This window comes from Rattus rattus, chromosome 12 (assembly GCF_011064425.1).
Source record: "Rattus rattus isolate New Zealand chromosome 12, Rrattus_CSIRO_v1, whole genome shotgun sequence".
In the NCBI taxonomy this organism is placed as follows: Eukaryota; Metazoa; Chordata; class Mammalia; order Rodentia; family Muridae; genus Rattus; species Rattus rattus.
In genome coordinates this window covers 65,557,682-65,571,482 of record NC_046165.1, presented here as the reverse complement: position 1 = coordinate 65,571,482, position 13,801 = coordinate 65,557,682, and the positions used below count along the sequence as shown (strand labels likewise).

General features: G+C 40.2%; 1 protein-coding gene across 1 annotated transcript in view; it reads right to left on the bottom strand.

Moving 5' to 3' along the window:
- LOC116913192 (protocadherin-15-like) overlaps positions 1-13,801 on the bottom strand; it is a 299,819-nt gene that overhangs the window by 120,450 nt on the left and 165,568 nt on the right. Inside the window, 2 exon segments of the mRNA XM_032917385.1 lie at positions 3,380-3,512; positions 9,650-9,843. Of these exon segments, the coding sequence (XP_032773276.1) occupies positions 3,380-3,512; positions 9,650-9,843 (327 nt within the window).

The window sequence follows — 13,801 nt, the reverse complement described above, 5'->3', positions numbered from 1 at the left end:
AGAAGGGAAAAATCAACGAAGTTCCTCCCCCATACACATAGGAGAAGCAGAAAAGCCTCCCAACTGGTTCAAATGTCACCTGTCACTTATGGGGGAACGGCCTCTCCAAGCCTAATCTTCAGCTCTCACCAGTAGAAGATCACATGAAGGAACTTGAATACTCAGAGGAGATATCCGATCATGTAAGAGAAACTATTAAAGGAGACCGGTCGTGTACAATCCTGTCAATTTTCGGGTGCATATCTGCACCTGGTGCAGTGTTCATGAATCACAAACCCCTGTGTCATGTACTTTTCAGGACAAAAGTACAACCCATTGTATAAGAAATATTTATCAAAAAAAAAAAAAAAAACGGGAGAAAGCAAAAGAGAGGGCGGGAGCCTTCAACTTGTAGAGCATTTTGAATGTCAGAAAAAAAAACAAATTAGCGCCTCTGAGTGGCACAGAGGCATGTGCGGGGACAGCTTGCATTTAATTTAAACCGTTACGGGAAAGAATCAATTCTGTAGCGAGGTCAAGGCAGCAGGACATTTCTCTTCAGGACTAAAAATAAAACCGCCTTCAGGCGTGCGGGTTAAATTCCACAGCCTTTTGAAACTATTATTAAGGACATTAAATATGGATAAAGATGGAGGGAAAACACACCGCAAACCCACGTTAGTCCTACCCTAGGTTAGCCATGATCGGCGCGAGGTAGAGAAACAGATGTCTGAGGCCAGTTGTCCCCTGTGGGATGCCATCCCTACAACAGTCTTCATATTAGTATTCACGTAAAGAGGAAACCACAGCTTCCTAAGGGGGCATAGTTAACAGCGGGTGTGGGACTGGAGGCGAGGATCACTGAAGTACCTCTAGGTTTGAGGCATGCACCTGAAGCGGGTCCCTCACCATCGGGGCTTTATCCTTTCTTTTCACGTTGGTTGGCTTCAAGATGAGAAGAAAAGATAAGGACGGAGAACCGCAGGCACCACGGAGCCTCTTACCTGTGCTCTTATCGCAAGACTTTGGAGGAGTAATTTGATGGCTGCTTTTCAACTTAGAGGTCGTGAGTTTAAACTGTGTCTCAATGGATTACGAACAAAAGAGGCTGGCGGTCTATGAGAAGGCCTTGATGGTAACACCCTCGCCCCTTCTTGTCCCTTCTGCTACCAGGATTGTGCTCTTTCTTTTGCTTCGCCCAGCCACACAAAGGGAAATAGAATTGTCATCGCAAGTATTGCTTCCCCTCCAGCCTTTGTGCTAAAGAAATGTGAGAAATGAGAAAGACAAACTGGCTTCATCTTGAAGGCCCAGATAATGTTATTCTCCCACAATAAGGGTCTCAGATCTTCCTGAGATTTACTGACATAGAAACCAGGCTGCGTTCTACCAAATGTAATGGCTTATCTTCTACAAGGCATTTTTGCACACGGGAACACCGTTAGGGGAGATTTAATTGTAAACCATGGATGATTTTATAACCGGGATCTTGAAAATTTTAAGATTTAGTGTGAATTTTTTTTTCTTTTATTTTTTGATAAATCATTCCTCATGTATGTAAATTTTTCACTATTTTATTTAAACGAATTAATGTTTTATTCCCTCCTATATCATTATAATAATATGGTTAGCTATTTTGTCTAACTGAATAAATGCTATATTGTCTTTAACTGCCTTATTAGAATTCTTGATATATTGTTATCACTGATATTTGTACTTGCTTGTAATTTTGTTGCCTATACATTCTAGTAACAATTAAAGGACATAAAGGAAAACATCAATCACCTAGAGAAAAGCAGTAAAATAAATATTAAAGGAAAGCTGCAGAAGTACGTGGGCATGCCAGCGAATTTCTGGCATTTGGCTACCCATAGAATGACCCTGCCATCGTGAGGTAAAAGGACAGAGAATAGAAGGACTTAAGAACTTTGAGCAAAAAGTGGCTATGTCCTCTGTTAGCAGTTAAGGGTAAAAAAAAAAGTGTTGAGGCTAGAATTTTCCTTCACATATTACTTTAATAAATGCTTCCTAATGTCACATCCAGATTCCTGAATACTTATATCAGAAACAGCACCATTTCCAAGCAACACTTAGGAACATCAAGTCTGTCCAATGGATAGGTAATGTAGTGTCTGAATGATCCATTTTGATCTTTTTCAGGAAAATTATCACTATCTTAGGGGGCATTAAAATTGTTAGGTATATTATGACATTTTGAACACAACATACAAACACTCGCACATACAAACACACACAGAGATACACTAATTTAGACAAAACACACACTCACATACACACACACACAGACATATATATATATACACATATACAGACACACACACATATATATTCACATATACGGACACATACACACAGACCCACATTGACACATATACACCTACACACATTGACAAAAGCATAGACACGAGAGCACATGTGAACATGTGTACACACATGCACACACACTAGCTCAGATACACACACATACCCATATATACACACACACACGACTACACTTTGTTCATACTGACCCTTCTCATACCCTTCCCTAGACAGCACCTTCTACTTTAGGGTCATGTATAGACTGAGATGTGATAATATATGTTTATGTCCAAGTCTGCACATGAGAGAAAAGGTGATATTTCATTTTTCTTTCTTCTCTTGAGCCCCCTCCTTTACGCCACTTACTCCTCCTACAGTTCTTTCTCTGATGTCATTTATATTATCATTTAAGCCAGAGACAATTATTGACGGCATACGTGAAGCAAACTGAAGCCACGTCTTCAGTCAATGGTAACCTTGAAGTCAGTTTGAATGCTCTGGTCAGTGACATGAAAATATCGAAAACCAAGCTATTCTCTAGGAGGACCTCATAAGCCAGGAGCCTTGCGCTGTGAATAGAAATAGCATCTCAAAGAACCCTTTTCATGCCAACTGTACGCTGAAGCAGCCATTCTAACCTATCTGTGGCCATCGCGAAGAGGAAGTTTGTCTCGGACTCTGAGTGTCACCATTCATCTGAGTCTAATTCCTGGTAGGGCACAGCAGCAAAAATAAACCCAGACAGGAGAAGCAAGGACAACGGTCAGCTGCACCGTTCGGTTGCAAAGCACAAAATATTCACGTTCATACTTCCTATTCCCTCATTTTCTCCCATGATTATTGCAACTAAGCCCTGCTGGCCTGTGTTAGGTTTTCAACCGTGCGATCTATGGACTAGATCAGCTCTCCACGTACCGCTCGCCTCTGTCCCTTTCTTTCCAGACGGAAACGTCATTCACCAGAACATAAGCAGGTGTGTAAGGGCTTCCACCGCGCACCCTGTGAACTCACAAGCCATCACCTGTGGCCTTTTGGCACGTTACACGCGCAGACACACAGAGCCACGCCCCAGGCGCACCTGTAGATTTAATAAAACCGCGCCGATCCTCATGGCTTCGCTGACTTCCAGACTGTACATCAGCTGTGGGAATCGCGGAGGGCTCTGGTTGTTGGGAGGCAGCACCTCGATGTACACGGTGCAGATGGAGTGCCTGCACGGAGGGAAGAGAAATGGGTGTTTAATGATCCATACGACTCGGAGAGAGTTAGAATGCGTTTTTTCTTTCTTTTATTTGTCTGCCGGGTTTGCAGGACAAGAAAAATCCTGCGTTTACGGAAAGCAGTAAAATCGTGAACGAATAAAACCGTAAAAGTTACCACCGAAATATAATGCCTTTGTGAAATTAGCTTAGTAAAAGAAAAAAAACAATCGCCTCCAGCACCTGTTTCTACGACTTAGATTAATAGTGTAAGTTAAGAAGCCAGGCTGCAAAGGACAGCTAATAAATTAACTCGCCTCAGCTGACCTTCCCATTTGTCTTTAATAGCAAAGGAAAGCAAACAAACAAACAAACAAACAAAATCTCTCTGTAAACCCCTGGTAGTAAAACTTGCTTTTCAGGCTCTCGTCCAATTGAACCTGGTAAAGGAGTATTGATTAATCCAACATAAAGCCACACATATGAACATTCGTATGTACTTATACATGCATGTATGCACATAATATGCACCCATGTACGTATACAATAGACACACATAGAGGTGCAGACATACATGCAACACACATATGATGTGTCTATATCTAAATATAATATATAACATATATAATATATATTACATATATATGTGTACACACACACACACACACACACACACACACACACATATATATATATATATATATAGAGAGAGAGAGAGAGGGGGGGGGTCCCACACAGAACAAGAGGTCGTATTTATTTTGTTAGTTCTGACTCTGATATTGCATACTATGCATTCCTTGTTGTATGTCAAAATTGAAGTAATCCTAGGGTGGATTTGTGGTAATAAAACTGGAGATGTTTTACGTTTTACAGTATAACGTGAAAAGCCAAAAATTGCTTTTCGTTAAAGCCCATACTGAGGGGGGAATTTTCATGAAGAAAATAAAGTCACTTCACTATCGTAGGTAAGATTATTATTATTTTTTTTTTTTACTATTTCATATCAATTCTTTTAGTGTCTTTGAATTCTGGATTTTTTTTTTTTTGACAATGAAAACGGAAGCTGCAAGGTTTTCAAGGCTAACAAGAATATTGTTAAAGTAGATAAATGAGAGACGCGGGTTTACAGAGCTCGTCCCTCCCACAAAATGCATACGGTATTTTATTGGAACATCATCTGCATTCTAAAACATAGGCTTTATGCATCACTTTCTTTAAAAACTGTATTGTCAAATTTAAAAGGCTTCCGTGGTGACTGCTATTTAGGGGGCGAGATTTTTCTTAAAGTAGTACAGAGTCCCTTTTATCACGTATTCTAATGAATTTATATACTTATACCAACGTATTCTTTGTAATGCCTTCCATATTTTTCTAGATAGCTAACCTGTTTTCCTTTCTAAATCTTTTCCAGTACAGAACGCAAGCACTGAGAAATGGCTGGCAGTTCATTCATCTGTAACATGCATGGGTGCAGGCTGCAGAGTTCTATATAGACAGATCACATACGCTAGTACGCATTTATATCAAATTGAGAGTCTCTTTAAGGCATTTCTATCTTGAATTTATTGCAATACTGTCCCCAAAGTAAACCCATTTGAAATTAGAATACACCAGACTTTTATAATCAGTTGAAGTGTCTGAATTCAGCCTTATCTTTGAGTTGCAGTTGTGACCATAGTCTCTCAAAAATAGTTTTTTTTCTTATATCTTATATTGATATATATTCAGATGGAGATTCAGACGCAATAGCGGAATAATGAAATGACTTCGTAATTAAAATTTAGAGTTGCAGGGTAAACTGAAATGAACTAAAGCAGCAGTTCTCAACCTGTGGACCAAACCACTCTGGCAAACCTCTTGTCTCCAAAAATATTTACATTAACGACCCACGAGAACAGCAAAGCTGTAGCGACAAAAATGGTTTTATGTTTGGGGCTCGCCACCACATGAGGAAGCGTATTAAAGGGTCGCAGCATTAGGAAGGGGGAGAACCACTGAGTTAAAGTGATAACAAGTCACCGCTTATGAGCATGTAAGTCTTCACGCGGGACCCAAGTCACAGAAAGGTCGTTTCAGCGCTATCGACTCCTCTCATTTCTGTGGCGTGACGGAGGGGACCTCTATCCTTATCTGGGGCTCATGCCCTTCACAGCATGCTTGGAGGTAACCACAGGCAAGTCTCAGAAATCTGTCGCTGTGGGTACTTGTTTCTGATCACGAGTCTGACTACGTATCCCAGGCCAGCCTGCACCCTTTCGTCCATGAGGGTCTTGCGTTCATGTGATCCTGTCTCTTGAGTGTTGGATTTTAGCTAGAATCCACCAGGCCCAGACCTATTGTCAGACTTTTAGCCAGATGATGCTTAATTAGGCATTTGTTTCCCCTTCCGCTATGTTACCTTGGGCTGAGACAGAGAACAACTCTGGTCCAGTGTCACTGTCTCTTTGACTTGTTCTCACCTGCTTCTTTCTCTGGTCCGTCTGGTCATAATCCAATGGTTGAAGTTGCTAGTCATACCTCCCCCCCCTTCAGGACTTATCTCTCAGGGTTGTTTGGGGAAGATCTTAACTTAGAAGCTCATCCTTCATCGTTCCCATCTTGGCGCTCTGCTGTGGCGTCTTTAATAAGGACCAGTCCTTTTTTTTGAGGGCTACTGCCTTTTAAAATGAGATCTCCTCTTTCTCCCTGACGTCAGCACAGTTGTCAGAGGAAGCTTTCCTGCAATTGAATGCCTACAGCATTAACAATAAAACGATGACTTAATGCTGTCATAAACAGCAGTAATTCAGCAGCATAGTTTAAGCACGTAGTAAAACAGGGCAGTCGCTGGGTAAATAATATTTTATGTGAGTATTTCATATTTACATTTATAGCCGGTCCTAAATGCATAAAGCCAAACTTCTTCCTATTCATATTTTACTTCTGTAATAGGGTAAGTATGATGCAAATAAGTTTCCATTTGTAAAACTGAAAATCACAAGGCCTTATTAGTCTCACGAAGTGGGGAAAAGGTCAAAGCAGTACAAAAGAAGCCATGCATTTCTAAGGCAGTCTTAGGACTTAATAAGTCACATTGAATCACCCCCATTTGAATAGCTAGGCTTATAATTTTAAATGATTACGAAGATTAAGTGGCCGAATTAAAGTTACCAAGGGGATTAACGACCTCGGATACAGTCAAAAGGTTTCTGAACTTTTTAGATCTCATAAGAACAGATTTTTGGGAAGCATATTGGAATTATTTTTTTCTTTGTTTCTTTGTTTTGTTTTTAATCTGTCGGTTGTGATTATGAAAGGTCCTTGCATTGTTACGAAGGATGTTGTCCCGGACCCAATCCTGGTACCAAGCTAGTCTTGGACTCAGAATACAGAATTCTAATATTTAAATTACTTATGTCATAACTGAAACTTCATCCATGACGAAGTGTATTTCTTTATTTTAAGGAGCAAATAAAATATGAATAAAGGAAGAACCAGAAAGATAGACCTAATATATTTTGGCTTTGGGAAAGCCATAGTTTATAAAAAGACAAAAGAGCCTAACTTTCTAATAGTATGAATGTCAACTTGTATAATATGCTTATGTTCTATATTACTGCCTGTTTCTATGATAAAGGTGACTAGTACTTATATTAATTTTTTTTAGAAAGACTTAAAACAGACACTAAAGAGACGGGTATACATGAGGCAGAAGGAGTGATTGAAGCTGAAGTGAACGGTCGCTTGAACGGTCACTTGAGACCTCATTGTGACAGCGGGACAGTCAGTACGTTTAAGGAAGACCACTGGTAATGATAAAATGTTCTCCGTTTTCATGTCCTGCCTTCACCTGTGTCCCCGTCTCTTCCCTTGCTGCTTCTCCTCTCCTGAGACTGCCAACCACATGTGCGCATGCGTGCGCAGCCACTGCAAGCCTAGTATCCCATCAGACCTCTCTTTCCCTTCCATTTAGTTCCAGTGTTTCCCCCACACACAGGAGTTTTAGGAATCCAATATACTTTTATTAGAACAAATGAATATTTTAAATGTATTTATCACTATGTATAATTACTACATATATGTATGTGTGTATATATATTATGTATAACTGCATATACACATACACACAACACACACACACACATATATATATGTATATATATATACACATACATATATATATATTCACAGAGGAAATTTGTTTAGTTATGAGTTAAGCACTAACTTGGTTTCCATGACAGTGGGGATAAGACAGTGCCATATTGTGTCAGTCATTTTTATGGCCATTTAATGAGGAGCGATTGGGATCAAAGACTCTTTTCAAACCTGATAGCAGTAATGCTTCATTCCAGGATTAAACACTGTTTACTCAATTCAGTTGAACCAAAAAAACAAAAACAAAAACAAAAAAAAAAAACATATTAAGGAACACATTCCACTAGACTGATGCTTTAATCCTAGGATACCTTTTTAACTCTTTAACATCTGTCCATTTGTTCTTATTAAAGCCCTAAACAAAAAACCCAAGACTCCAATGAAGGACTCTTACTGCAGTCACTCTGAACTTGTAGACACTTCACTAGGTCGAAGCAAGATAAATCTAAAGTTTTTGTTTGTTTGTTTGTGTTTTTTGTTTGTTTGTTTGTTTGTTTTTAAATTGGTCCTCATTCAAATTTACAAACTCAAGTTGTTCGAACCAGGAAAAAAAACAAACCAGTGAGGACAACCTCCCAGTTGCGATTGTTGCCGCCAAGGTTATTACTGCCATCCCTCCATGACAAGAATACTCCTTTCTTGCTTGTGGTGTTGGTCCATCACTATTTATACTTCTGTGTTGGTAACTTGCAAATACCATCTCCCTTCCCAAGGAGATATTAAAGGCAAAGCCTCCCAACTCGTCAGTTCACTTACTAACTCAATCTGAAAGCATCATTTCCTTGCAGAAAACACTGACCTCATTATTCTGCGGCAAACATTACGCTACCCCTGTCAGGTAGAAAGGGAGTATGTGGCTTTTATTCTCGGACAGTCGCAAGGCACCTCTGAAGGATGTGTCGGTGAGACAGTGGTGAGCACACTGCCTTCCTCGTTGTGTCTGACGACAGTATGAGGCAATCCTGGAACATCCGACTCATCGTTTTAAATAATAACGAAAACAGATGTCACGGAACAGACACTCCCTCCTATCAGTGACCTAGCCTGCTCAGGCAGAGTCGAGCAGTCTGCACACAGACAATGATCAGTCTGAGAAATCTCTGTTATGAAGCATCGGGGGTAGAAGTAGTAACACCTGCCTTGACCATCAGCCAGCCATTCTCTCTGCATCCCTGATACCCGCACAGTGCATCCTCTCGTTAATCTAACAGCCTTCTATGATGGGATCCTGCTTATAGTAACCCTTATTTTACTTGATAAAGGCCCCAGGCTGTACGTGTGTGACGCTGGGTGTATTCTGGTACTCTATTGCTGTAGTAATTGGGTTTCATCATTACCATTACTGTTCTTCTCTTATAATGTAGTATATACATATGTGAGCACAGTAAGAAAACACCACATATACACACACATATGTGTGTGTATATATACACGCACACATACACACACACATATATATATACACACATATATATACAGACACACATGTGTGTATATATACACATATATACATATATAGATATAAACAATACTAGCACATCAACATCAGTAATCCCTTTGTGAGTGATGCTCTGGTTGCTCACGGGAGATCTTTAGCTTATTGCTCACAAAGAGGGGTGGCTAATGCCATGATCTATGGCTGATTTAAACCCCTCGCATCATGGTAACTATAGTATATTGACACATATAAATCAAGCCAGATCTATTAACAATGTATTTAATATATATATATACATATATATACATATATATTCATATTGCTGATGAAATCCAATTACTATAGCAACAGAGCAGTACAACATTAGACACATTGTTAATATATATATATATGTGTGTGTGTACATATATATATATGTATATATATATATATTAAACTGAAGAATATTGAAGGCTTATTTTAAAATAAAAGCTTAGCCGAAAATAACAAAAGTTGACTTTTTACAGTAGCCCCTCAGTAATGATAGTGTATAAATACAGCAATTTTTCTCTAGAACTACAGGTCCTGGTCCAGTCACCTTCTCTCTGCGGGCGGAGCGTTGTCTGAAGCCTGCACCGTGAGCGCATACGTCTGTCCCACGATCAGCTCCACTCCTGGCGCGATGCTCACCAGCCCCGTGGTCCTGTTGATCACGAAGTCTCCCTTGCCGCCCACCAGTATTTCATAGGAGATCTCCCCGTTAGAGCCTTCATCAGCGTCCACTGCAGTCAGCTAGAATTGAAGAAGCACAACACGAATCTCGTTAGGATTTCGCTGCCGCGCTGCTGGCTCCCCCGAACACCGCGACCTGATTTCGAGGCCGAGGCTACTACAAAGTGAGATCAGTATGCAAATGTGTCCACCACTGCTTCTGTGTTGTGGCATGGAGTCACAGCGGGGATCAATGTTGTCATTTTGTGACTGTGTTCAGAACAGTTTTTTGTTTGTTTTTTTTTTGTTGTTTTTTTTTTTTAATATTGAAGCCTGTCTTTATGCTAATAAAATGGTGGTGGGTGGGGAAAGTTTAACATACAATCTAATATTCCTGTACGGGGTCGCTATTCTGTCTTAGCTCCCTTTCTTTATACATAAACACTTACCACTGTTGTCTGAGACAGGGCAAAATGAAAAGTCAAAGTTTGTGTTATTTCCTCTGTGCTTCTGTTACCTCGTTTTCTCATCTGCAGTATTCTCCTGCCTCATAACACCGCCCCCCCCAACAGGCATATGATGGGCAGAAAAAGCCCATGTTCCCCAAACCATTTTCTTTTAAGAGAAGAGAGTCGTTTTCAGAGCCACAGAGATGACAGCAGATAAGTGCCTGTAGACACGATACGCACACATCCAAAATCATTTGCAGGCAACTGTTGCTGACTGCCTGTGAGAGGAGAATGGCCATTATTAATTTCCCTACAGTGATATTAAAGCGATAGTGGTTCCACTTTTTTGTTTTGTTTTTTAAGATTTATTAATCATATATAAGTACACTGTCGCTGTCTTCAGACACACCAGAAGAGGGCATCGGATCGCATTACAGATGGTTGTGAGCCACCATGTGGTTGCTGGGAATTGAACTCAGGACCTCTGGAAGAGCAGTCAGTGCTCTTAACCACTGAGCCATCTCTCCAGCTCTGTTTTTTTTTTCTACTTCTTGATAGATATACATTTACATAGAAGGGAAAGAGTGATCCTAGAAGGAGACATTACTAACAACAGTTCATAATCCTGTTTGGTTGGAGGGAATAAGACTATGGGCTCACTTTACCCAGAAAGGAAAGCAAAATTTGTCATTAGGGTTTGGAGAGCACACAGCTTTAGCCAGCTAGCCCGTGCGTCCCTTCTGTAGCCCCTTTCCTTGAGTTTTGCCAATATCTATCGCTCTGAAGTACCGGATCTTCAGAGTCCTTTGGGGGATTGGGCGATATCATTTGAGAAAATGAAAATGTGCAGATTGAACTTGAAACTTCAATGCAGGACTCAGAGGCAGCATTAACAAATGGTTCATGTTTAATATCGCCAGGAAATGCCAATCAATTCTTCATATACCCATCCATGACTGAGGAGACATGTGGCGCATGTTCTAATCCTGATTCCATTTTATAACTGTGGAGTGTGTGTGTGTGTGTGTGTGTGTGTGTGTGTAATATATATATATATAGGTTAAAGAACAACTTTTAGGAGTTGCTTTTCTATTTCTTTTATAACTGTATGTGTGTGAAGTGTGTGTGTGTGTGTGTACTGTGTGTGTGTAGTATATGTGCCTTTGTATAGTGTGTGTGTGTAGTGTATGTGTGTGTGTGTGCATGTGCGTGTGTGTGTATGTAATATATATAGGTTAAAGAACAACTTTTAGGAGTTGCTTTTCTATTTCTTTTATAACTGTACGTGTGTGTAGTGTGTATGTGTGTGTGTAGTATATGTGCCTTTGTATAGTGTGTGTATGTGTGTGTATGTGCGTGTGTGTGTAGTATGTATAGGTTAGAGGGAAACTTTTAGGAGTTGGTATTTTATTTCTTTTATAACTGTGTGTTTAGTTTCATTTGTGTTGTGTGTGTTTGTATGTGTATAGTGTGTGTGTGTAGTGTGTGTGTGTACTGTGTGTGTGTGTAGTGTATGTGTATGTAGTGTATGTGTGTGTATAAGTTAGAGGACAATTTTCAGGGACTGAAAATTTTCTCTTTCTTTCACAAGGGTTCTAGGATGAAATTCAGGCTGTCAGGCTTGACAGAAAGTACTTTTACTTGATCCATCCATCTTGCCATCCCTCTAATTACATTTTTAATTATTCCCTGCACTTGGAGTGGTGTCGGGCACAGAAATAGCAGCAACAAAAATAGAGAAGACAAAAGGAAATTGAGATACTGGCATTAAGGCTACTACATCCCAAGGTTGGTATTTCAGGGAGGCAGATGTGGCTGCCACCGGGAAAGACATTTTTCTGAAATAATTTGGGGACTTATGCTGGCATGACAGACATAGACCTACAGGCGATGGAGAACGATGCTATTTTTAGAAACAGTGAAATGGATGATGTGTATTTGGGGGGAAATGGTCCTGTCATACAAAGTCACGATCTTTAGTATGAAGATAGAAGGTGGGAACTGATGGGGACCGAAGAGGAGGTAGCAGCCTTGATTATAGTAAATCACTTACACAAAATGTCTTACGAAAACCTTAATTAAAAACTCAGCTCATAGTGGATTCAGTATTAACATTTTTCTTGGGGATTAAATTGGCTAAAGAGATGTAATGATAAATGGCAGAGCATCCATTTCAGAAGAGGCGCTGGGGAGTGAGCTTTGGGGACACAGGTATTATGGATGGCTTTATTTAACGTTTTTATAAATGAGTTTTGAAAGGAGTCAGTGATAGATGATAATTAAATTGAACTGGGCACCCATATGGGAGGCGCTATAAATACCAACCAGGGCTACAGAAACACAAGTGGTAAGAATATACCCAAGTCTACCTTCAGTTTAGCAGAGAAGCTAAGCTATTCAGTGAACACTGCAGCTAACACATGGGAAACTATCAGTGAAAAGTTGAGAACTGAATGAAAATAAGGAGTATTGTAAAAGTTAGAATACTTTATCTAAATTGCCAAATATGACGGACTGGATGTTACACATATATATCATACCTTACAATTTACATAATTGTTATAATTACATTTCATTTACATCTAAAAGAGCCCTTTTAATTGAACAAAACGTGGAAATGTGATGGGTTGGCCTAATGTGGCTTGTATTCTAATGCTAATTTCAGTCCCTCCAAACTGCCCGGAAGACGAGGGACCCAGCCTCCAGTTAATTCTGATTGGTAAATAAAGATGCCAGCAGCCAATAGCTGGGGAGAAGAGAGGTAGGCGGGGTTTAGTCAGGGCTTCTGACTACAAGGATCAAGAAAGGAAGGAGCCACCATGAAAGAGGAAAAACCATACAAGAGGGAGAAGGAGAGTGGCCATGTGGTCTGGCCAATTAGATTGAAGAGCAGCCCAGACGGAACATAGAAATTAGTGAGTAGTAACTCGGGGTATCAGTAGGATGGTAGGTTCTAACTGCACGGAGGGTAGGCAGGCCGCTGCGGGGCTACTGTGCTGCCCAAGGCATATTTAAAAGTATAAGACTGTGTGCGTTTATCATCTGAGAACATAAACGAGTTTAGATGGGCAGGGAACGCAAGGGGAATTCTTTAAGATACATTTTTACAACAATGAGTATACACTTAAAAGACTTAAATGCTTTTAAACAATCTTGATCTTCTCAGTCTCTTAGGTTTGAGTCAGAAGAGAAATAATTAACAGTCAACATCGATTTTGCACATCAGCTAATAATTCTGAAGAGATTATCAGCAGTCTAGGATTAAATCGGGCCGATACCACCTCGCCGAGTTCCCAGTCAACACCGACATTTTTCTCCACGACACTGAAAACTCAACGCATTTCTTTTAAATGCTCAGTGGAGGTTGGCTGTAGATGGCCCAGCCTCACTCTGCCTGGTGGGGTTGACTAGAACTATAGACGACACCTTGACAGCTAAACTGCTCAATGCCACTACAGTTAGTCCTCCTAAGGGTGAGGGCGTACGAGACACATTTCTATTATGAGATGGGTAGGACTACCTCACAAACTGAAAGGAGATGGGGAAAGGGCTGACTCCAGGAAGAAGGTAGTGTGGTATCTATGATGAAA